Source organism: Ananas comosus, linkage group 24, assembly GCF_001540865.1.
Source record: "Ananas comosus cultivar F153 linkage group 24, ASM154086v1, whole genome shotgun sequence".
Lineage (NCBI taxonomy): Eukaryota > Viridiplantae > Streptophyta > Magnoliopsida > Poales > Bromeliaceae > Ananas > Ananas comosus.
In genome coordinates, this window is record NC_033644.1 from 70,974 (window position 1) to 97,906 (window position 26,933).

Consider the following 26,933-nt stretch of genomic DNA (forward strand, 5'->3'; position numbering starts at 1 on the left):
TATATATATATGAAACGGGCGATTTCAACTGTCGAAATCTGTATATGCTGTTAGATGTGATCTGCAATATTTATACAAGTTTTGAAAAACCATTCAAATATTAATTTCTTGCATGATTAATTATTGGAAAAAGCGCCCTTCATTGAAAAATTAATGTAGATTATTGATCAATTTTGTCGCTCTTTGTAAAATAATCCATTACACAAAAAACATAAACAGTACTCAAATATGGTCTTTTGTTATATTATAGTCAATACTTCCTTCATGACGTCTCGATTGGCTTGACACTTTTGGATAGCTGAAGACGTGAATTTGAATAAAATAGAAAAAAAATTAATTAAGACTAGCGAGGATCTTGGCTTGGTTTGGTTCGAACTTAAAACCCTTTCTTAAGCCTTTTAGAATAAATGATTGTTCCACGTGACATTATCAGTATTGCTTAAGAAATAAGTTTTTGGCACTTACAGTATCTTGTACAGAGGCCTTTTCAAGGTCGTAAATCAATTCAAATAATTTAGATTTATTTTGATTTCAACTCTCCTCAATTTGATTTCGAACATGCATAAATTAAAGTATGTGCACACTTGTGAGTGCGAGTACGGCTAGACTACTATTTATCGTAGTATTTAGAAACTAATACGACTACTTAATCAAATTTGGTGTTAGGGCATCTATGCTGATAATTCATATATTTTATCAAGTAAAACCTAGACTATTCAAAATGTTGAGAAATAAAATTAACATGTAATCTTTCTTGAACTATGTAATTTATCTATGCATATATCTTATCTATGCATATATCAACTAGACTTAAACTTGAGACGCTTGCTTTATGCACATCCAACAGATCAAAAGTTGGAGTAGCCTAAATAAACTCTCTCTCCCTCTGTCTGTGGGCGCGCGCACACCTAGATATATTTGTATATATACGCAATTATTATTTGGCTAAAGCAAGGCCAAGCATAACGTACGGCTCATGCTACATGAACGGTGATCACAATGATGATCGAGAGCCTTGCCTACGCTGAAATATATAACGTGTAGAGCCTAACCCAATCAAATTAACACACAAATTAATCCTCAGTTCGGGAATAATAAATTATTGAGGGAGCCGTATAGTAGCTAGTGGTGGTCTCTTCGAGGGAATATAATCTTAGAAAGAGGTCCAATTTGGTGATTGCAGTAGGTCCATGGGGAATGCACCTTCCCTCCTCACAAATTAAAGCAGGAACTTTGAGCAAGATGCTTGCAGTAGAAACAAAGCTTAATTGTTATATATGGTAGTTGGAACAATTAAAGACAGATGCTCACAGCAAAGGGCAAGATGATTTGCTTTTCATGTCAAAAAAAAAATTATTGCAGCGCGGAAGCACATGGCGCCCACTCAACTCCCACTCCACCAATGACATCTAACAGTAGCTATATATACATATCTATCTATATGTTTTGCGCTTTGAATTAAGGGTCTACTCGGTCACTATGAGCTAATAAAGGAACTAACCCAAATCTATGTGCTTAATTAGTCCCTACGTCAACTAGATAAAAATTCTAATTCTTATATTCTTTATTTCCTTGCGCCACTACATGACCATCAAGTGAAAAGATAAAAAAGGGAAACAAGAGAAAAGAAAAGAAAAGAAAAGGAGTGTTGGATAGAGAGAAAAGTGAACAGGGCCAAAAAAGCTAAAGCTATTTAGCTAGTTAAATACCACAGCAATAAAAGGGAAAAAAAGAAGAAGAAGATATATATGCTCCATCTCTTAATTGTGAACCTTCTACTAGCTAGTCAATTGATTAATTCTCAAGTACATGGATGATATATATATATATATATATATATATGCTAGTCAGGAATGCATATATGTTTGGGCATCAACATGTACGTACACCTTTACCTTTTGGCATGCACTTAAATTTGGAAAAAAGAAACACTCTTTGTGTACTACAATAAATGCTTTGGGGGTGTGAAATGTCACAGCGCAGTTAGTCGTGGGGTTGATGGAGGGAGATCATAGGATGGCCACGAGATCTTGTACTTGGATTTAGAAATGATTTGGAGGACGAATGGCCGGGGAGCCTCAAACAAGCACCGTATGTGGATTCGGTTATCCGGCAATAATATTGTGTTACGCCATATTCTCATACTCTTTTTCTTTTTCTTTTTCCTTTTCTTTTACCTATCAAATTACTTAAGTGGCACGCACTCAGGGTGCATGGGACCCAACTACTTTCTTTTCTACATTTTCTAGGTTTTTGTGTGCCGCGTCTCTACATGTTGTTCTGCATTTGTGGTTGATGAACACATAGCTAGCTAGCAAGGACGCAAGGGACATATATATATATTGTTAAATATAAAAATAAATAAATATCGTTCGCTAACACTTTAAGATTTTAAATTACAACGATTGTGTGGAAGGTTGCAGTCCGCCACTCCGCGAAAAGCGAGGAAGTCATAAGCACTTCTGGTAGAGAAATGCCTGGTTGAATCCCACCTTCAAGTGACTGAATCCTCCATTCCAGCATTTAAAGAGGTGGTTGAAACGATTGCTGCGAGCTGGTGAAATTCAACCTATTCCGACAAACTAAGGGGAGAGCTGAAATTCAACCTGTTTCGACAACTTGCGAGCTGGTCCTTCTATCTGTGTGCTGTGCTTTAAGAATGAAGAAAACCCGAATCATCTTCTTTTCGGTTGCATTTATGCCAGAGCTCTTTGGAAAGAATTACTATCTGACGTACCCTTCATTGCTGAATTGCTGGAATTAGCAGAAGGGGATGTCACCTCCAGACGGACGCGTTGCAGAAACTCACTTTCGGGACCTACTAAAACTTTGTTCGACCTATGCTTTGCGGTTGCCTGCTGGGAACTATGGAAAAAGAGGAATTCGAGAATTTTTACCGCTCGCCAGTCTTCTTATGGAGCTCTAGGAAAGACCGTTACCTGCTCGGTCAAGCTCTGGTTGTCCGTGTGGAGGATCTAAGAGAGCTCGTCCTAACGGATTCTTCGTTTCTCTCCTGTTTTACTCTTGTTTTCTCAAGCTTCTTGTTTTCTATTCCTGTATCTCCAGTCAAATAGGGTGAACCCCTGTTTAATAAAAAAAAAAAAAAATACAACGGTTGTTTCATATGTTTAACCTGGTATCAGAACATAAGGTTCTAAATTCGAGTCACGTCATACTCCTAACAATATTAATTTTTTCTCATTTAATTTAAATTCACGTCATATATGCCTTGCAAAAAGTTTCGATGTTCCCTCCCCTTCAACTAAACTCTTTTGTTTTTCTCAATTAATTATGTACTCTTTTTTTTTTTTTGAGAGAGAAAGGTAGCATGCTACCGCTTCATTTATTTAGAAAATGAACTGGGCTACAACCTAAGGCAACAAGGCCTCGAGAAAAAAAGAAATATGAAATAATTAATGGTGAAGTATTGTTTGGTAAAAAAATATTATTCAAAGTACAATATTATATATATTGTGAAAACATGTACTATTTTAATTTTTTTTCAATAGGTTTAATTTGCTTGCATAGAATTAATTAAGGCTCGATCCATATTGGAGATGTTATTTTTGGATGTCATAATCTTTTTCTTTTTTCTTTTTTTTTCCTGTAACTTCTTCTCCAGCAGTAATTATAGACTTTTAACTAAATTTTTAATTGTCTAAACTCTATTAAAAATAATATAAATAACAACAGAATTAAAACTAGGGCTAGCTAGATATATTGTTTCCCACATACTTATATGGCCTTACTTTCAAGTAGCGGTTGGGAAAATTACTTAGAGCTCCTGTAAATGAGGAAATGATCTCTGACATCGCATATTGCGCTTTCTCATTACTGTTGTTTGGGGTAAAATCTAGTGATTGAGATGTCATGAGACTACTGATCATCAGTTGATTTAATTAGTTCAATGAAGGCATAGATCGATCTGCTTGCTTCGTTACGGCCGGGTTGTAGGAATCCATTTTATATGCTTTCTTAATTTGGTGTTTTCTTTCTTCCTTTCTTTCCTTCTGTTTTTTCGTTCGAGAAACATCATCAATAATATAATTAGTTTGTTTGTTCGAAAAACAAGTACTCATTGATGACAACCCATCATGTTTGTACTCTTACTCGGAAGATAATCTAAATTGGAACGTAAAATATTGGAATTTATTAGTGAACAAGAATCAAATCATTCCCTTGGTGTGCATAATTAATGGAGATAATGCATAAATGGTGTGCCTCCCAAATATTATATGAGGAGGATAATTAGTGATGATGTACCCATGGCCGTATCTTTTTCTAGTTTAGTTCATTTAGGTAAGTTGAGCTTGCGACACGTGGCATGCACTGTGAGGAAACTATAGTGGCCACCTTAATTAATGCTTCATCGGGGGCCGGGGGATTCTTCCTACGTGGAGGGTCCCTCCAACTTCACTCTTTGCCTTTGCCTTTGCCTCTCCATTAATTTTTGTGCCCTTTTCATTCATATTTTATTTTCCCATCAATTACACTTTGGCAAGTAGAGAAGCACATTAATTTTTAGATTAAACATACATGCATGCCCAAATTATCTAACAAGGTAAAGATGCCTATATTACTTGAATTATGTACTCATGTGAAACCTCCCCTCCCCATGCACCTTAACCCAAACACAAAACACATACAGTTTATGGTTATTAATTAGCACGAAGTAGGAAAAAACTTGCTATATAGCTACAACACTGAAAACTTTTCAGTAAAATTTGGTGCGCCGCTACAAACAATCAACCTCTATCAGTATTTCTCCTTTAAAAAGTAAATAATAACAAATGAAAACAAATCAAAAGTTAGATACGACTTGCAGCTAGTTAAGGAGTGCCCTCTATGTAGAGATGTTACTTTGCCAAACTAGTTAGAAACAATTAAATTGAATAAATTGCACTGCTAGTACGTAGTCTCTAAGTGTTTAGCTATTATCTTATCCTTCAAAAACTTAAGTTGGGATTTCATAATCTAGACTTGTAAATGTGCTTAATTTGCTTTAGTAATTACCTTAGAGAAAAGAATTAATGTTAACAACCCATGCACCCATACAAATCCATGAAATTTATAAACCCTCCATTTTCCTCGCACTTACATCGATCCGGCCAACTCTAAAATTTAAATAGGTAGAAAAGCATGTAACTTGATAAATGGTACGGGCTAAAATATGAGATGGAATTGAGAATTGAAGGATGCATGGCTTGAATGTTGAAAATAGTATCCATTCTACACATCTAATTGCACTCCTCATTTATCAAATACAACATGCGTGCTTCTTGAGTAAATTAATGAACATTTGCCAAATAAGATGTTTTCATGCATCCAAAGAGGGCCTGAGAAGATCAAAACCATGCATGAAGTTATCTAACCATGAGAAACATCAATCTCTAGACATATATGGTCGATTATCAAAATAGAAACCATCCACAAAGTTTCCAAAGTGTAAGAAATTAAGTAATCCTCTAGGTTCTTATAAACAGCTAGGACAATGGAGAATATATTATCTTGATAACTTTGTATATGTGTGTTTACTTTTGTATCGAATAAAAGAATTATTAAGCCAGAGAGCCAAAATAAGTTGAATTCGATCTGTTTGGTATCTATAGAGGAGCTAGTGTTAGCTAGGGCTTTGGTTTTGATAATTCTTTTAGAAAATCATTACATATTAATGGACGGGAATTGGCATGCGAAACCCTACGTATATATGCTTTTGCTAGGGTTTTGGTTTTAATTTATTCTGTAGTCAAAGCAATTAAGATACTCCTGCTGTATGATTAGTATTTTGAGGATTTATCAATCCTGATATGATTTAGATATTAGATATCCTCTTGCATGGATTTGCATAGGTCTGTAGAGAGGGTAAGTACCAATTACTAGCTAGGGCTGTCCAGAGAATTCTTGAGATAGTCTCTTAATTGCGTGGATTTGTGTAAGTTCCTTAATTGTATGGATTTGTATACGTCTCTGGGAGTTCAACTAGTGCGAGAATCGATCGTTGGGAACCCTATAGGATTCAAGAGGTAGTCTTCTAGAAGTAGTCTTCTAGAAGAGAGGATTAGAGAAGGTCATGATATGGATCCAGAAAGAGGGTTAATTTGAGTTCAAGTGTACGAATTCTTCTCCTGGTTAATATATCTGGTCTAATTGCTTACACGTTGTTTGTGTTTTTTCTTTTTTTTGTTTTGACATTCCGCACACTTTTTATTGTGAATACTGTTATTGTCACGCCCCGGGACCTGCCACTTTGGTCAGATTCGGGCGCGCCGATAGACCGTCGAACGAACAGAGTCTTCCCTGTACGTCCAAGGCGTCGCAACAATACAATTCACGAGAAACAGGAACAAAATTTATACATACATTGCATAAGAAAAATATCGAAAACATAAATACTATACTTTTACACTTCAGGATATTACACTCTCCACCACTCAAAAAGAGTTCGGGATATTACAAGCTAATTTGTAGAGCACTTTCCCAATGTGGAGCTTTACGACTCTCCTTTTGAATCAACCACGCACCTTTATACTTTTTGTGATGAGATATATGAATGCCTCTCTGTGCATGAATTCCAATATATACTTGGACCATTCATCAAATCAAACTATTCTAGATATGCAGTTCATCTCAAAAATATTCTTTGCCCCCATGTTGGTTGCCCCATAAGTCCAACTAGCCCATAGCATTGATCGCTTCAAAGATGATATCTTGATAACATCCAGTGTAAAGAGGAAGTCCCGGATTTGAATGCGCTTTAGATGCTTCGAGATTATCAAAGCTTTCAAAGTGTATTGATTCTTGCTTTATGTACTTTGGCAATGATGCATGTGCTATATAAGGATGTTCATGTACTGTGCATTTCCAGGGGAATCATATTCAACCCTGTGAATAAATACAATTTTTTCCAAGATATGCGGCCCGAATATACGCCGCTAGGAATTGTATTCTATCTTTTGAACGAAATCTCCCTAGAAATTAGCCAGACAAATCCACAGCAAAAGAACGAATTAATTACCACATATATATAAGTGTTGCATTTATATTAACTTGCACACAATGTAAACAGGTTTCCAAGAATTTCATAAGGGCATGAGTCAATTTTTGTGCTGTTGCATACATAAGAAATTGATTTTGAGGACATACAGTAAAATGTGGAGTTTGCAAGGATTCATGTATATTTGAATGGATGATTTTACATAATCATAGGATCAAAAGTCTTAGCTTTCCGCTAATTCCCCTGTAAACCTCCAAAACAATTCTCCTTAAATTAATTCTCTCCAAATTGAATAATTGATCCAATTAACCCAATAGAAGCTCTAATTAATGATGCTCCAGTGATGATGACACTCCTAATTAACTCGTAAAGTTATACTTACAAAAACAAAAGTTAAGAGGCAGGAAAAAAGAAAGAAAGATTAATTATACATAAACTTTGACCGATCATTTTAGTCCTTCCTCATGAGCTGCGTGGAGCATATATACTCGAATACCTATCATTCTTTCCTCCCAGATAGTTGCACGTACCATAGTAATATTATTAAATTTGCCAACTATACACATCGAGAATATTTATGAATTGCGTACATCACGTTCGAGTTTGAATGAATCACGATGGTGTGGACTGTAGAAGGCAAAGTGCATAATATGCGGCGATGCTTTATTATATATATCAAGCTTAAATATATATGCAAGACTAAATCCGAGGTTGATTCAAACTTGCCGACACGTAACACCGAAAGGTGGCAATCGATAACAAATAATATTGCGACTGATGAATTAATCAAGTTGATCAGTAACATCGCGAGTGAAGTAATTAATTAATTAATCAAATGATCACATTAACTAGTTAATAATGGTACATTGGCCAATACTGCACAGCTAGCTAGAGTTGTGCACATAAATTGAGGAGTATGTGCGACTGCTACCGTATCATCTATGGCGTTCTTCGAGGTTGCTACACTCTATATATATATATATAGTTTTAATATTATTTGTGATATGATATAAAACAAGGGTGCAATATTAACCAATAGTTCCTAACTAGTATGCGTTAGTGATAAACTAATGAAGCCTCGGAGGTTGGGTTCATGCACGCATGAGCACACACATACAAGTTGTAGCAATACGGTGCACGGGTCTTTCCCCTTGCAACGATGCATTCACATGCAAGCACATGAGAGTTGCACCATTTACACTATATATATAGCTAGGTGCATGTTTCACAATCCCATTATCCAATGTAGGACAAGATATAAAAAAGGGAAATGCATGCTAGGTCGACAAATAAATTTGCATGCCCATCTTATTCTGTATATTTTTCTTTTCTTCTCTGCCTCTTTTTCCAAGTGGTAAAGGGCTTGGTGATTGATATCCGAGACCCCGTGTTCGAATTCTACTTGTTTCATATTTTTAACTAAGTTTTGGATAGCATTCTACATATCTCTCAAAAAAAAAAAAAATAATAATAAGCCATTTTCTCTTATGAGACGACATTTCTTTTCTGTTTCTTTTCTTCTTTTTTTTTCCTGTTCTCTCATCATTATACTTCTTCATCTTATGCAGGTAGCTTTGCATCTGCATGGGTCGACTCAGTTAAATAATGTAGTCTTGTGCAAGCATGGTTTAACTTTCCCTACTTGTATATATGCATAAATGTGGTAGTGCTTAAGAAGGAAGGCTAAGTAATTAACACTTGGTCGATGAGAGGTTATATACATATATAGTTAATTAATTAGTGTGGCTGGATTTTGGGTGGGTCGGAGTGAGATGTTTTAAATTAAATTATCTTTTGAAAAAAGTGAAAAAGCTAGCTAGCTTCTTAGAATCCCACTTGCAGTGGTGGTGACGATGTTACGTCTCTATATTCTATACTTATTTGGGGGTAATTAAGGATCGAGGATTAGATATGCATGCATTACATAGCCATTTAGAAAGCTAATGGCTACATAATATTGCTAAACTTTTTATGTAACTAATTACAGAGCCTTATAGGCATTGTTTGGTTGAGAGATAAAGTGGGAATAGACCGCTTTATCCCTCTAATTCATCTAAACACTATAAAAGGGAGTGAGTTTATTTAATCCCCCTCTTAACGGGTTATTCTAGAATAACCCGTTAAAAGGGAGGATTTGTTGTTCCACCCTTTCGGCGGAATAACAAATTTTTCTCTTTATACCTCTGCTAGTTTAATAATAAAATATTATTAATTAATATATTATATATATCATTTTATTAACTAATTAGCTAAAGTAAAAATTAACTAATTTAATAATAAAATATTAGCTAAATTAATAATTATTTATTAGTGTGTTTATGCAATAACTAATATCTTTATTGATTAATAAATTAATATTTTTACCAACATAACTAATTAATTAATTAATTAATTAATTAATTAATTTTACTTAATATATTAATTTATTAGCCTAATTGTTAACTTATTAAATTATTTATAGTTAGATAATTTATTAATTAACAGTCCTCATGGTTAATTGATTAATGATTAAAATCTGGTAATTAATGTATTAATTAACATTTATGATTATCTAATAATATTCATGATAAATTAATTTTTAAAATTATAATTTGAGATTTAAAATTTTAAAATTTAATTTTGATTTTTAAAATTTAAAAGTTTATATTTTTAATTTTAAAATATAATATAAAATATAAAAATTCTAATTCTAATATAAAGAAAAGAATAAATATTTTTTTTATTTATAACTACCATTTTAATTCTTATTTCATCTTACCTAACCAAACGTTATTTTTCTTTTTTTCAGGAATAATTTAATTTTCATCCAAACGCAAAATTGATCTAATCCCCGCTTATACCTCAATTTACACCTATCCCCGAATATCCACTTTTTGCTTATTCTCGAACTAAACGATACCATAAGGTTTGTAGCCTTACATATATATATATATATATATATATATATATATATAGAGTCCAGCTATGGTGCTTGTAAAAGCACCAAGCACTTGTTACTTTTAAAAGCATAGGAGCTCAATTCTCATATATATATATATATAGAGAGAGAGGTTGAGCTAGAATACTATTGGTAGTAAACGAGCTGTTTTACTACTGATTTGTTTTCGATGATAGAACTTTCAAATTGACGATCGGCTCCGTTGAACATGATCTATACCATTGAAGTGTTTAGAAATCAAATTTTAAATCTTTCGACATCATTTGCCTAATGATCAAAGGGTTTCAAAATTTGTAATTTTAATGGTTGATAAGAGGCTTTTCTCGTTTAACGGCATAAAGATATCCAATCAATTGAATTTTTGTTAAAAAATTCTTTAAACTATTTAAAACAAGATCTATACTCTTGATCTTGATTACAAGACTCCTATCATCATTTTTTAAGAAGTATTCATTTTCAGTCATTATTTTTTCTGTTCACTTGATAGATAAAAGAACAATATCGAAAGTGCGTGAAATTTGATTTTTAGGTAATATATATGTTTAGATCATATTTAACGAAGCCGATCGTCAATTCGAAGCTCTATCATCGAAAACAAATCGGTAGTAAAATACTCGTTTATTACCGATAGTATTCTAGCTCAACTCTCTCTCTCTCTCTCTCCTCTCTATAGATATATTATATATATATATATATATATATAATAGTCCTACAAACTATATATATATATATAAAGATGCCTATATATATGTACCTTAGCCCGAGACATTGCAAGCTTTATTATGTTGTCACGACTCATCCCGACCCACAAATTAACCCACACAATAAATTATATATATATATAATATTTCACTTTATAGGCCTTCCTTTTTTGGGTTTTGTAGTGAGCATTAATTAGTTAAAGCTTACATAAAGAGTAGCAGTTAATTAGTTTGGTGGACGTAAACTATTCAACCCTACGTATTTAATATTTGCTACAGGCCGTGCACGCAACGAGTCCCCATTGGCTAATTATAACTGTAAAAATAAAATAATATTTTTATGTAAAATATTTCGCAACATAATTAAAGACAACCAGTAAAGTAAAGCAACATGCCAAAGAAAAAAAAAAGAAAAAGAAAAAGGTAAAAAATTTGAAAGACAAAAACTAAAAAGTGTAGCCACATATGCCCAGCCAACAGTGGGTAAGGAGAATTTGTTCATTGCTAGCTAGTTTCTTTTTTCGTTTTTTCTTTTGTTGCGAGTGCGGCATAATAAAGAATCTACCAACAAATTAAAATTACAAATTTAGTTTTTATTACTTACTATTCACTTTTTAAAGTGGAAAAGATGCATAGGAAGTGGTGGTATGAATAGTGAGAACAGGAAAATCGGCCTAATGCATGCTGAGTGAGACGGTGGTACGAGGGATGACCGTTCTTGCAAGATCTAAAGTCTTCGTATTCCTCTAGAAGCCAAAGTGCTCTGCTGTCTCGTTTTCAAAAAGAGAATCCCTACTGCAGATAATCTTCTAAAGAGATGATGGACGTACCGGAGACATGGTTTGTGTGTTGTGTGGATCCAAAGAGAAAACTGTAGACCATTTGCTTGCATAGTGTGTTTTTACGAAATACCTCTTAGTGATGGGTGTGGAGGATGTCCTACCCGAGGATTTAGGAGACGAAATTACTTCGACGTGGGACAGATGGACGAGAAAAAATGGACCGCAGTCAATGACCAATAGGCTATCGACTCTCGCAGCCTGTTGGTGGGTCATTTGGGAGGCCAGGAATGGGACGATCTTTCGAAATGTCCGGCCGGACTTCCTGCTAGCTGCCTGTAAGTTGAAGTCTCTAACAAAGTTTTGGGAACATCTCCAGCCTATAAATTAGCTCCTCTACCACATCTCGTAACTTTTTTTTTTTTTTTCCTACTTCTCTTCCTTGAGGCCTTAGATGCCTCGTTCTTGTAGCGTAATTCACTTTATCTATGGATGAAGCAGGTAGCGTGCTACATTTTTCTAAAAAAAAAAAAAAATAGTGAGAACAGGATTTAAGTCATAATATAAATGAGGCGAGCGATGAACAGTTGAGTAGCTAGCCATCAATTTTTATTTTATTAATGTGTTCTTAGAATGCATCATGAAGAAAAAAAACGGTGTGATAAATCTTTCGTTAATTATGTTTGCCATATTTTCCGATTTGACATTGGTTAATTTACTGTTTATCCTATATACATGGTACATGCATACAAATTGATATATATTAATTAATTATAACATGATTTATTGTGACAGTGTGGATAACGTTTTGCCATGGTGGTGCATAGCAATCACGCACCTACAGTTGCAAGTTACTGTAGCAGATGATACATATTAAAACGCATATATTATTAGCATTTGCACTAGTTTAAAATATCGAGAAGTTAGCATATGCATAGACATGTACACACAATTGGAGAAGAGATTTTGAGCCAAACTAAGGTTTGTATATATGTTCAGAGTTCAGGTATTAGTTCAGTTTTTCAGAAAAAGGCAAGTTCGCCTAGTGTTAAATATAAAAATGTTTAAAATACCGTTATCTAATAGCTTAAGTTTTTAGAGTACAACGGTTGTTTCACATGGTATCAGAGCAGGAGGTCCTGAGTTCGAGTCACGCCAGGCTCCTAACATATTAATTTCCTCCCATTTAATTCAAGCCTACGTCATGGGCTGATTAAAAAGTCTCGAGCTCAGACGTGAGGGAACAAAGCCAATTAGATAGATATCGTTCGTCGAAAAGGTTTAAAGGTTTAGGTACGTAATTGATCATTTAAAGGTTTAGGTAATTGATCGATCGATCTCGAGACTGTATGCGATTGAATAATTTAATCGATAATGATTGATCTCGAAGACAATCTTTCTTGGCATCGAAAACAATCTCTTTGGACGCGAGCCCACCATTAATTTAGTGTCGAATCGGTAATCGCCCGCATGCATATGCCTACATCATGCGATGCAGTTTTATCAGTTCCAAAAGGTAATGAGTTTGCTTGAGAAAGGCGCTAGCTTTTGATTCGACAAATTAATTGCTTAATTAAAATAAGATTAGGAGCAAATTGATTAAGCAATGCCAACCCTTTAATTAATTAGCCGATGAAGCTAACGAGTCATGGCAACATCTTGGCCAGCTGCAGTTGGTATATAAAAACCTGGTTCTCTTTAATTCTTTCCTAAGCTTGTAATTAGATCGAGTGTTGCGTGCACATTAAATTTAGTATTTCTACATTGTACGTATATGAGAAGATCACAATGTGTGAAACAACCGTTGTACTCTAAAAGCTTAAGATGTTAGAGAACGGTGTTTAAACATTTTTACATTTAACACTCCCCCTCACGTCTGACTCGAGACTTTTTAATCGGCCCATGACGTGGGCTTGAATTAAATGGGAGGAAATTAATATGTTAGGAGCCTGGCGTGACTCGAACTCAGGACCTTCCGCTCTGATACCATGTGAAACAACCGTTGTACTCTAAAAACTTAAGCTATTAGAGAATGGTGTTTAAACATTTTATATTTAACACAATGCTAGGTACGTTTATCTAATCTTATGATCGACTTGGTTATCTAAATGTCATGTTTTATGTGCTACTGTTATCAACTTAATTTTAAAGCTCAAAGGGTTTGGCTCAATCATCTAGCTAGGCTGGAGGGTTGTAGCGCTTCAACCCCATTTTTCTCCTATGAGAAATTATATATGTTACACTACAACGAATCTGAGTGAGGCAAGGTTTGGTTGAAATGCTGGTGCATGTAGGTCCCATGCCTAACCTATATGTTGGGAATCCGGTACTCGCTCCGGTACCAGATTTTGAGAATCCACAACTCGCTCTGATGCCGACGGTTACGGATCCGGTATTGATATTATTGAGATTCTGCAACAGAAGCGTCGAATCGGGTTTCTACCATAAACCGTCTCCTCAGTAGAGACTGATACAATCATAAAAAAGAGAAAACAACCAAACAGAAAATATGCAGATAATAAAATAAGATTTATTAAATAAGAGAAGATTATACCTGGCTCATTTTCTGTATAGAGGTTTAATGAGAAGATTACACTTGACTCGATCTTCTGTATAGAGTAGCTACAATCTGAGCTCTCTTTCTGAATCTTTCTTACTCTTCTCTTGTCTTCTATAGTCTCAGAAGACATCTCTCTCATCTCGATCATAAGGTATACCAATAACCCACGGCTACGAAAGCCGCTCATGTCCTTTTGCACCTATGCATTATAAGGTGCATTCAAAATTATGATCATCTTGACCATGCTATATGGGTGTGGCTAATCAGCAAGGCCACCGCTACACAATAATAGCACATATGCTATATTTATAGCTTACATAAAAAACTATCAAAATCTTAATCCAATTAGATTTCTATTCTAATTAATATTTAAATATTTAAATCTTAATTTATCTCCAACAGATTTAAATATTAATCCTAATCCAATTAGGATTCAACTACAAATCTAACGAAATCCTAATACTATATATATATGTGAATTAATGCAATTAGACTTGCTATTTAATGTTCAAAATCGATCCGGAGCTTGGCCTCCGACCTTCGCCCCTGGCCCTCGTGGGACTCGAATTCAAGACTCAATCCCCTAAACCCCGGCCACGTTTGTCTCGCCACTGCAGGGATTCAAATGAGTAATTTGTTGATTGGTCCCTTGTCAAAGATGCAGGTAAAACAGTTGCCGCTGTAGCATCACTATCCTCCCATATAACTAGCCATACACTGTGCTTTAACATGCATGTTTGAACAGCCCCAAATGAACCTGGTCATGACCGATCGCGTACGATCAAACTTAAGGTGGAACTAATAATCATGACCATATCCAAGAATGATCGTATCTTTTTTTTTTTCCTCTCGTTCTTTCCAAATATGATCGCATTACTCTCTTTGTGTGCATGACCTGCATATGTTTGACAAGTTATTATCATCCAACAGAACAAGTCAATTAATGGACGGACATGCATAAAAAAGGAAAAGAAGAAAAGTTAGGTACATTGATGCATGCACGTTTGATGCCACTCATAGTTTCATAAGAAATTAGACATGCACGCCAGAGAGGCCTAAAGTTCCGACACCGCAACTGTGCAAACTAAAGATGAAGAAGCAGCGCATCGACATACATAAACATGTACATATTTGCGTGCTTTATATCTTTATCATAATTCTTTGTTTCTCACATCTTAATTTCTAAATGGGGTTGTGTGTTTAGCCACTTTGGAAATAAAATATATATAGGGCAACTTAAGTGTAAGTCTCCAATCAATTATCATAGCTGATCTCTCGGAGTACGGCCATGTAAAGCTGAATTCATTTCAAAGCACACCCACGAGAGGAAAGAGTGGAGTCCAGCATTAGCAAGCATGCACTTCACCCACTACACACATCTTACTTGCATTTTAATTGTTATGCCATATAATTAAGTTATAAATACTAAGTTTACTTATATGTGTTGCGTGTTAAAGCTTTCATTGGTGTCGACGCTCGGAGTGGAGGTGGGTTATATATTTGTGCCCTTTTGACCTAGCTTCTGGAATAATTGTTTTCGCAGGAAAAGAAAAAGTGACGTTTTGATCTTGATTATATATCTGACAGTTTTTTAACAAAAAATAAAATAAAATAAAACAAAATATTTGCTATAGTAAAAGCTAAAATAAGTAATATATTAATAATATTTAGGCATAAAAAAATAAAGCGTTTAATTATTGCAGCAAGAAGTTGTGGAAGAGAATTTCATAACAAATTTGAATTGAAAGAGCTTCTTTGGGAAAAGGATATTGGAACAGTATGTCAGCAAAACCCTTGATACGCATCGAGGGAACTACATACATATAAATATACCTACCATGCTTATCTACCTAAAAAATAAAGCAGTATAGAGCAACAGAAGGCCTTGTCCAAACAAACTAAGTTATCTTCAAGTTGTTTGATGTGGATAGTTCTTAAGAATATGAGGGTGTTAGAGGGTGCATGCTGATTCTTAATACCCTTTTAAAGTGACTATTGAGAACAACTTAATTATTTGAAGAATGAGGAGAACTCTTATCTCCATAAAATTAAATATAATTAAGCTATTTCAATCTTCAAGCCTTGTACGTCATGCCCTTAAGTTAGCTCACTTTATTGAAGTATAATAAATAGTTCCACAAGGAAAAAAGAGCAATCTAGAGATTAGGTAAAATTTGGCTGGCGCAATACATCATTAATTGTTTGTCAAATCTTTGTACTGCATGTTGGTCTAGACTAGCACAAGTACGTACTACTCTCACATCACCATGTTAACTATTTGTTCACTTTTCCAAAATCGCTTCAGAACTTCTCTTCTGTAATATTATAAGTGACCGACCGTTCCTAGAGCAAGTGATAAAGGGCTTGGTGGTTGGTATTCGAGACCCAAGTTCGAATCCTAGTTGATTCACATTTTCAGCTAAGTTTATTTTTAAATGAAATAAACGAAGCGGGTAGCATGCCACCGATATCTCAAAAAAATAAAATAAAATAAAATAAAATAGTGATGAAAATTACAATCAGAGAAACAAGAAAGCTCATATTTCTGTGGGCCAAAAGGGGGTTTGATAGAGATAAAGCAAATACAGATACTAATAATTAAGAAGAAAAAAAGAGTTACAAGAACGGAGAGAATTATACATCAGTGTATGAGGCTGTGAACAATTTGGTTTATCTTAATGGACTGATGCTTTTTCGCTGATTAGTTTAGATCGATTGATCATCATTATATGAAATCAGAGCAACTTAAGCACTAGCTCCAACTTAAGTGCTTTTACATTTTTTTTTCCCCCTCATTAGACCCTTTACAGTATCAAAGCAAATGCGTTTAGACACTACATTAATTCTCAAACTATATCAAGCATTATCTCTCTCTCTCTCTCTCTCTCTCTCTCTCTCTCACTCTCCTGCAAGTTGGACCACCCCAATCTTAGTGCTTGTTGCTTTCTAGTTTCTGAGTACAAAGCACTACTACTCCAAGTTAAAGTTCTCTCCATCTACTTAGCTAACTATGCATCCTCAGCAACATCGATCAGTCGCCAATTGAACCCACGGGGCACAATAATGTGGGGACTCAGTGCATTAATAATTGCTTCGAAATTAAAAGATCATGAGTGAGCACTCCACACATTTTATGTTACGGCTATGTTCTTTCCCTCTCATCATCCAACTTATGATGAGCTCCAAAATGTAGGCCTCAAGTTAACCATCAATCTGTGCGGAAGTCAACATCTGTTGGGTACTTCGGTGACGAAGATCCGATCGGATCTGGCATTGTGGCTCATCGTGTCTCACCGCATGCGCAGATACGTGGGTCCTCCACCACATCCACATCATGATTGATCATTATCTTTATATATATACAACCAAATGATACCTGTACATTTGAAATGTGAGAGTGCAAATCTTACATTCGTCCAAGAACCAATGTTTTGCATTTGTCTTATCATTCTCGTTTCTTCTAATATTAAAATCTTACTTAGTTTTTAATTAAGATATTTCGATTGAGGGGTGTAAGATATGCATGTACACCAACTTTTTTAGCGCACTCGTAGCATTTCTCTATTTTATACAGCTAATTATTAACTGGCTTGCTATAATTAATCCTTGTGTCCCTAAGGACTATAAGGTTTTGGAATCAAACACTACAACAGAATTAGGTTATAGGGACACATGTTTGGGACACTTTTGAGTAAGTGTCCCATTTATGCTAAAACTTAAAAACACATCTACTAATGCCTAAATATAAAGCCCAATTCAATCAAGAATAAAAGATTACTCTACTCAACCCACCACACCCAGTCCATTTGGCCCGATTACAAATAGAAAAGAAAAATAAAAAGAAAAATCAATTACCACATTTTCTTCTTTCTTCACTCAATCCACTGAAATTCTAGATGAAGAGCCTTTACTGTCGTCCTCCTCCGCCACCGCAGCCAACGAGATAGAGTTTCGGCAGTTGCTAAATGCTTAAATAAGTGTTGAAAAATTAGCAGCACTTTTTTAGGTTATAGCGACACTCTTTAACTGTCACTATATACCTAGCGACCCCACATATAGCAACACTTTTTAAAAGTGTCGGTAATTTTAGCTAGCAGCACTTTTTTTGACATGTACCTACATTTAAAAGTGTCGCTATAGACCGTTTTTGTTGTAGTGAAAATACTACCTGTAACCACATATATAAGGGTGCAAATCTTACATCTAACCTAATTCAACTTGTCGAATTTTAGTAGTAAAAAAAAGTTTGTAAGACTAGTAAAGAGAAGTATAGGTATTTTGATGGGTACAAATTTAAGGCTGCGTTTGGTTCGGGTATAAATAAGAACTGCTAGTTCTAGGGATAGGTACAAATTCAGGTATAAGCAGGAACTAGACCAATTTTGTGTTTGGATGAAAATTGAATTGTTCCCATAAATAAGGTAAATAGTGTTTGGATGATTAGATTGGAACAAGAGGAATAAGCGTTATAATTTGAAATTAAAATTATATTATGTAATTAATTAACATAAAAATATTACTTAAAAATAAATAAAAATTAATTATTAATAATTAATTATAAATAATAATTATTAATAATAATTAATTATAAATAATAAATTATTAATAACGATTATCTAATTATTAATAATTAATTATAAATAATAAATTAATAATAATAATTATCTAATTATTAATAATTAATTATAAATAATAAATTATTTAATTATTTAATTATTAAAATAATAAATAATAATTTAAATATATTAATTAGATTAATTAATAATTTACTGCTATTAAAATTAAATTTATATTTAATTAATCTTGTTCTCATCAAGGAACAAGCTTGTTACAGAAAACGGGTGGAACAGCAGTTCCAGCCTTATACCAGCTAGTTCCAGATTCCCGAAAACTACTGTTCCTGGGAGCCAAACATACCGTTTGGGAACAAAGGGGGGAACAAGGGTTTATTCCCCCCTTGTTCCCCTACCAAACGCTACCTAAGAGTTTATTTGGCCTCACTTATACAATATATTTTTAAATAAATAAGCTATTTAGATCGACTGTACCTAAGAGAGTTGGCTAAAAACTTGATGGTTAAATACCTGAGATTCTAAATTTGAAGACTAATTATTTTACATTTTTAGCTGAGTTTATTAGAAAAAATAAAGAACGAAAAAGAGAGTTTAATTTGCTAGCTATCTTTTTCTCAAATAGCAAATTTTTCTGTTGAATGTATAGTAGCTGACAGGAACGGAGTACAACGGCTAATCAGGCGAATGGCATGCCAACCAAAAGACATCGAAAGCTCAATACAAGTTATTCATTATAAATTCTTTACATTAAAAAAGATTAAGATTTAATTTGGTAATATGGTGATTAAAAGTACTACTTTTATACTATAGAAGGTTCAAAAAATTTAAAAGTGCTTTTAATTTTTTTTAATATATATATATATATAGAGAGAGAGAGAGAGAGAGAGAGTAGGGCTAGAATACTTGTAAAAGTATCATAAGGGTGATACTTGTGTGTTTTTAGCCTTTGGATGGAGAGATGTGAGGTTGAGATGATGGTGATAGATGGTGGTAGGTGGTGGTAGATAGAATAGTGTTTAATCCAAGGACTATTAATAATCAAAAAGTAGATCCAATGGCTTAAAACCTAATAGCACCATGATGATGATACTTGTAAAAGTATCATAGCTCAACTCTCTCTCTCTCTCTCTATATATATATACTTTAGAATTGTGATTGTTTTTTTTTTTTTTTTTTGAGAGTGTTCTAAGCCCGAGTAATATAATGGTGGTAAGACAAAGACATTTGGAGTTGACTCAGCGTTCAAAATGCATATGGAGTACCAAAAGAGCCCCCATTGGCGGCGCGGGTAGCCTCTTTTTGGCCGAATAATTCGGCGCGCGCGTATAATACGCGAATAAGTATTTTTATCAAAATCGTGTTTTTTCCCGAATTTTTGAGAAAAATACGAATTTGGTCGTTTAATTCGTTTCTTCAAAAATTCGTGAATAATTGGCGAATTTACTAACAAAATATGAAGTACCAAAAGAGCCCCCATTGGATGGCACAGGTCAAGCCCACACATCTTGGGCCTTGGGATTCAAACCCAAGAGTGTTCTCTCGGAGAGTAGGCTTGCAATTAAAAGTTAATTTGGGCCAAAAGTGAGCCCAATTTCGGCCTGAGACCAACTTGACACACTTGCTATAGATCGATTTAATTACGGTCGACCAGTGTCAACACGGGCGATGCAACTCACGGGACAATATCCATACGTGCTTGATGAACGTAATTAGGCCTTAGAAAAACTAAGCCCAAGAAGATTCTTTACCGAACCGGGCCGCATCGCGTTTGTCGGTGTTTGAAGCGTTGCGTTTCGTTTCGCAACAAGTCTCCCGCATCGCATCCCTCTTCGCGTGGTCCCTGCACTCTCCCTCTCCTTCTCTCTCTCTCTCTCTTCGACCATCGCCATTTTTGCGGCCGAGGAGGAGGAGGAGGAGGAGAAGAGGAGAGCGATGCGATGAGGGGCGCCAGGAAGAAGAAGAAGATCGCGGCGGAGGTTGGCGCAGAGCACCACCAGAAGCAGAAGCCGCAGGAGGAGGAGGAGGAGGAGGAGGAGGACGACGACGACGAAGAGGAGGAAGAGGAGGAGGAGAAAGAAGAAGAGGAAGAAGAAGAAGAAGAAGAAGAAGAAGAAGAAGAGGAGGAGGAGGAGGAGGAGGAGGAGGAGGAGGAGGAGAAAGGAGAAGAGGAGGGTAAGGAGGAGGAGGAGGATCGGGGAGCGCCGAAGCTCGAAGATGGTTTCTACGAGATCGAAGACATCAGGAAGAAGAGGGTTCGCAAGGGCCAAACCCAGTACCTCATCAAATGGTATACCATCAACTATTACTTTTGTTGTTTTGATCTACTTTTATAGCTTTACCTCCTTTGGTTTCTTCATCGTCATCATCATCATCATTATCGAAGGCGTGGATGGCCGGAATCGGCGAACACATGGGAGCCCTACGACAACATCGAGTCGTGCAAGGACATGATCGAGGCCTTCGAAGAGAGGTGCTTATTACTTTTATCACTCTCCTTCCATTTCCGTTCTCGTACTCTGCCCCTGCCCTTTCACTCGCCATTTGCTTCTGCTGTTGAGAGATTTGAGTGATGGCAACTCAATTGCAGGTCGCGATTCCCCAGATCTTCCCGGAAGCGCCGGCGCAAGCGCGGGGCCCCGCACTTCATCGCCAAGAAGAAGCGCTCCTCCTCCGCACCAGCTGCCGACAAATCCCCCGCCGAGCATCCAGCTTCGGTTGCCGTAGTCGACGGAGACGGCAGGGACATGACGACCGAAGCTTGCATTGCTGCCGGACGGGAGGAGGGCTTGGTAGGTGTAGAGACCAATAAAGACACCAATAATAAGAAGAAAAGGAAGAAGAAGAAGAAGAAAAAGAAGAGTAACAATAACGGAAAGAAGAATTCAGCTGATGATGAGGCCGTAGCCAATGGGCCTCCTCGAGAAGTTCGGGAGGATGAGCAGATGAGTAAGAGTGCAGTGCCTGCTGCCTCGGAGCAGGAGGGGCCGAAATCTATGCCGCAGGGAGTAATCTCTATTAGCTTACCCGGCCGTCAGGAGGAGGAGGGCCCCACCGATGGATTTTCGAAGATCGAGAGCGCTCAGCCCGCGCTGTCCCAACAGGGCAATCAAGTGACAGGTGCGAAGAGGAGGAAGTCCGGCTGTGTTAGAAGGTTCAAGGTGGATTCGGTGCAGAACGGTGCGGAGAGAGGCGGGAGAGGTGAGAAGGCTGGGAATGAAGATGTCGATTCCACTGAAGATGACACCGGCGACAAGAACAAGCTGGATGAGTGTAGTAACCAAGTTTCTATCACCAAAATCATTAAGCCTGTGCGGTACTTCGCTTCCATTACAAATGACGTGCAAGAAGTGTCCATAACATTCAAGGCGCTCAGGTCTGCTTTAACTGTTCGTTAGTGCCGTTATGTTGTTGCTCTTGTCGTTATTTGTCCTTCTAAATTAGGTTGGCTTTAATTGTGATTGAAGATCCTTTAACTATTTCAACTTAGTGACGCGTTCCAGCTATTTATGCTGCCAAATCTGCTTCTACATACGTAAATCGGTGCAATTCTGGGAACTAGAAACTCATATAGCTTTCATATTGTTGCTTTTGCATTGTTTCCGACGTGCTTTTTTTAGCTTTTGGTTCATGACTTGGATATGAAGTACTTTCCTACGCTGGTTAGGCATACTTTATGTAGATGCTTCGTCTCAACACTCAGCTTTAGTGATAACAATAATAACTATAGCAGAAAAGATGACAATTACCTAAAATGCGGTTAGATATGGTTTGTGAAACTTGAACCGGACCGCAGAAGTCCACTTCTTGTAGAACATGGTACGATGAGGGTAGTTTTCTTTGACACGCTTCTAGGAATAGAAAGCATTTACTTGACTCATGAAATGTAAATAAGCAAACTATTAATGCATTTATATATACTCATAAACTTAAATATATGTGTATATATTTCTACCTATATTCTATATGATCCCATATTGATTAAAAAAACTAGGATGAATTGCCTGTTTTGTCATTCCGATTTGCTAGTGATCCACGAATCGGTTCGCAAGTTCTAATTTGAAAGACCTTACACCAATCTTTTAATAGTAATTACCGGTGTTAGAAAAAGCTGAAGACGCACTAAGGTGCAAAGAGTTGTTAGAGCCTAGGTGCAAGGCGCAGGCATGCGCCTAAGCAAGGTCAGGCGCACATATCCATAAAATTTTAAAATAAACAAGACACTCTTTTAATATACTTTCCAAACAATTGTTAAATAGTGCTAAAGACTCTTTAAGATCATATTATCGCAGTAAACATTTCATAAATAACCAAATAATCACGTTTTCAGAAAAAAGAGAGAGAAAAAAAAGAGAAGAAAAGAAACCAAACGACATGTATGATAATGTTAAAAAACAAATTTACACATGTAAAAGTGAAAAATAAAATACCTGTTGTCTCTGGATAAAGACCTGAATAAAGTTAACTAGTAATACACAACGGCAGAAATATATTGGAAACTTTGATGTCCAAAACATTTAAAGAGATAAAGAGGAGGAGAGGAGCCGAGGAGCAAGGTGACAGAGGAGGGAGGGAGCGGAGGTGAGTGCCACAAAGATAGACAGGGAGAAAGAATGATCAACTTTTAGGTTTCTAACACGTTAGTTTGGGGTTCTAGGGTTTATTTTTAATTGTTTAAACCCATTAGACCAATAAAAATGTGAATCAAAACCCATTACACACATATATTACATATGGATCCAAACCCACTATACAATATACATAAAGCGCGCCTAGGCAGTGCCTTGCGCCTAGACCTAGGTGCGCATCTAGGCAAGATCACCGCCTAGGGGCTGCCTAGGCGCAGGCCAATGGGCCTTGCACTGGCCTTGCACCTAGGTGCCTAGGCGTGCGGCTAAGCTAAGAATTAGTACACACTACAAAGTACGCTTGCTTAAAGGATTGATTCAGTATAACCAAGAGATGGCTTCTAGAGGTAGGAAGATTAGACATGGCATTCCTTAAAATTGTTGGACTTCTTACTCTTACCACCAATTAACTAGGAGTGAAGATTCGTCAATTAAAAGAAACTATCTTGTGAAAGGTCCCATGCGGTAATTTAGTTAGGATAAAAGATTGCAGCCAAAATTGTCTAGTTTTCTAGAAAGAAAAAAATTCGAGGGCGTCCTATGTTACTTATCATATGGGCAGTGTGCAACATCTTGTAAAAGCTGTTTGCAATATCCTAGCCACCTGGCATTCTTGTCTAGCAGCATGCAATTAAATCTCGTGCTCATTCATTTTAGAGAGGCTCTCCTAAATAGTTTTTTGTATTTCCATTTGGCTTTTGAGATTTCGTAGAATTTTTTCTAGCCATTTTGCTAGCAAGGGAGCATGAGGTTAAATCAGAGAACTGAAGATGAATCACGACATTCTTACATATTAATGAAAGATTAGACAGTAGACTTTAGCATACCACGGTTCACATCTAAGTTTCCCACCGTGCTGACAATGTACAATTATACCTCCTATATATTGTTAATTGTTTGCTGTAGTCTATGCCACTTTTTAGTGTTTTCTTTTCGGAAATAAAGTAAGGAAATTTGTTCTAGCTTATGTTTGTATACTGTGAAACAGTTTATACAGCATACTTGAAAGAAGATTTCCTAATTTCAAGCCAGTCAACTATGTTTAACAAAAGGTGGCTTCTCTGTCTTTAAATTGTCTTAGCTAGGAATTTGTCAGCAAAGCTTAATACTCAATAGGATTGCTAGCAGGTAATTAAATAATACTCAAGGTTTGTTAAATCAAGAAGAAAGAAATAAGTAACAGATAATGAACAGTCTAAATCTAATTGTTTAGCATTGTCTTCCTGGATTCCTTTTCCTTGTTTAGCTGTATTTTGAACTAGGTTCGCTTTAGGTTGATTTTCAAGGAAATTATGATTTATTAGCTCTACATCTGACTTGTGGATAAAACATTTATGATGCCATCTATACCAACCTCAACACCCTTATTCTGGGGGATGCCCACTGTGATATTTGTCTTTTTAGAAATTCTAGCCCTATGCTATATGATTCTTATACAATGTTCCAATAACTCTCCCTTTTTTCTCCATAATGCTATAGTGCTGTGTAATGACTCATTATCGTTAGTCTATTTTGTTGAAGCAATAATAGTGAAGGCACTCCTTGGGTACTTATTTCCCATCATTAATAGTTTTTCTCTATTTTACCGTCTCAAGGTAGTTAAATGGTATTTCATATAATCCAGTTAGATATACCTATTCTGCTTTTAAGTTGTATCTATCTTACCGTGTCAAGGTAGTTTTTCTCTCTCTTACCGTCTCAAGGTAGTTAAATGGTATTTCATATAATCCAGTTAGATATATAATCCAGTTACATCTTCAAAATCTTGTATGTATCACATCTTTAAAGTGCTGCTTTTGAGTTGGGAAAAACTTTCAAATCATGGCAATGACGTGCCTTAAATACCAGCGTCGTGGATGATAGGTGTGAGTCTTTTGTAATTCCTACGATGCTATGGTACCAAACTAACTAATAAGCTCTATCTATGAATCAAAGAGGAAAACTTGGAATAGTTTTTCTCTATCTAAAAAGGAAAAAGAGACTGGCAAAATTGAATTGCAAAGTTGTCATCAAACTTTTTTCTGAGGAGCAACTAAGTAGTGTGAAATCATTAGAATTCTGTCATTTTTTCTCCAGGCAATAGTAATCAACTAGAAAATATACTAGAAAATCAACTAATACTCCACTATTTTTGAAAGAAATTATTTGAGTATCAAGCAATGACTTATATTTGATCAGCAACAGCATGTGTAAGATGAAGGACATGCTAAATTTGGAGCTAGTGACATTTCAGGTCTAGAATTTAACTGTAGCCAAACAATACTATCCTTTGTTAGAATTTGAATAGTTTCGATGCTTGGTTATTGCTCAACAGGTGCCTAGAAGAGTTCACAAAGCTTCACGGAATCACCATGATTTTACCTTATGTAGTCTAAGTCACTTTTGAGCTGTCGCCTAGCTGTCGCTTTTTTTGCTAGGAAATACAATAATGAGGGAAAAGAAAATGAAGGAAGAGAGAGAAGGGACCACCTACAGGTATAGAATAAGATTCAGGACTGTGGTGCAGAGAAAGGAGGACAGAAGAAAAGGGAGAGTTCTAAATTCTTTCAGGAGATTAAACTGGATTCTCAAAGGTTTTCCAATGACACCAATATAACTGCTCAATTTTTATAATCTAAGAGAATTTCCCAGATAGGAAAGGAAGCTCTAATGAAGTCGCTTTTGACGCATAGTGGCTGGGGATGAATGGGCAGGCTTTGACTTAGGATGATTGGATTCGGCAAGATCGAATACTTGAACTGATTTGAATTTTTTTCAAAACAACTAGATACAGAAAAGAAAAGAAAACTATAAGAAAGCTAGTTCTGTTGGTAATTAGCGATTACCTGCGTCAGTATCCCATAGAGTAAAATCTCAACCTGATTGGGATGTACTCCATTTATCCCTCTATCATTATGCAAGTTCCTTTGCTTGCCTCTCATCAATCCAGCCACAATAAAATGGTTTTCGCAACTAAGTTCATATATGGCCGAGTGACGAGAAAGGTCACTGAAATACAATGTAATTAAATGTTGATGTTTTTGCTTTTAATTTTTTTAAAAAAAATTGTTGGTTATGTGGGAAATTTAAAAGATCAAAATTGGTCTTTCGCAGGTCTGATGGGAAAGAAGTGCTGGTGGATGACAAGGAACTGAAGGCCAATTACCCGCTGGTGGTAAGCTACTATCCTCTCTCAGTTCTTTCATTTCAGTGAAAGGTCAGAAACTTAATAAATTATCAACACTTGTGGCAGCTAATTAACTTCTACGAGCAGCATATTCGGTATAATCCGAATTCATGATGAATTGGCGGAGCAAGTCGAGCAAATCTGATGCAGAATCTGCGGGTCTCGTTGTACCCATCATATTGCTTGCGGAGGCAATTTTGTAGCAGGCATTGTGTTTTCCCTTTTGAGTAGGACAACGCCCGCGTATTATTCGCCTGGGTAGCTTTTATTTGATCTTCTAATTCGTCTGTTCTGCGGCTGTCGGAACAATCTTCTCTGTGAAAAGTTCTTTGTAGTGAGTGGCTCACCTTGTTATAGTAGTATAGTTTGGGTACCAAGGCAACAAGATGAGATAAACTGAGTGCTGTAATCTATATATATATTTTTTTCCAATTGTGACATTTCTTGTAAATCATCTTTGGTCATTCTAATGGTCCCTATGTCTGAAGGATAATGGACTGGTTAGCTTGTAAATGCAATTTACTTTGTTGCTAAATCTCTCTCTCTCTCTCTCTCTCTCAGTACATATTTGATGTTTGATAATTAATTAGTACAGA

General features: G+C 35.9%; 1 protein-coding gene across 1 annotated transcript; it reads left to right on the forward strand.

The window, feature by feature from the left end:
* On the forward strand, positions 20,359 to 26,872 carry LOC109728728 (probable chromo domain-containing protein LHP1). Its single transcript, XM_020259231.1, has 5 exons — positions 20,359 to 20,833; positions 20,930 to 21,016; positions 21,134 to 21,919; positions 26,265 to 26,325; positions 26,404 to 26,872. The coding sequence occupies exons 1-5, from the start codon at positions 20,484 to 20,486 to the stop codon at positions 26,449 to 26,451; spliced, it is 1,332 nt and encodes a 443-aa protein (XP_020114820.1). The 5' UTR covers positions 20,359 to 20,483; the 3' UTR covers positions 26,452 to 26,872.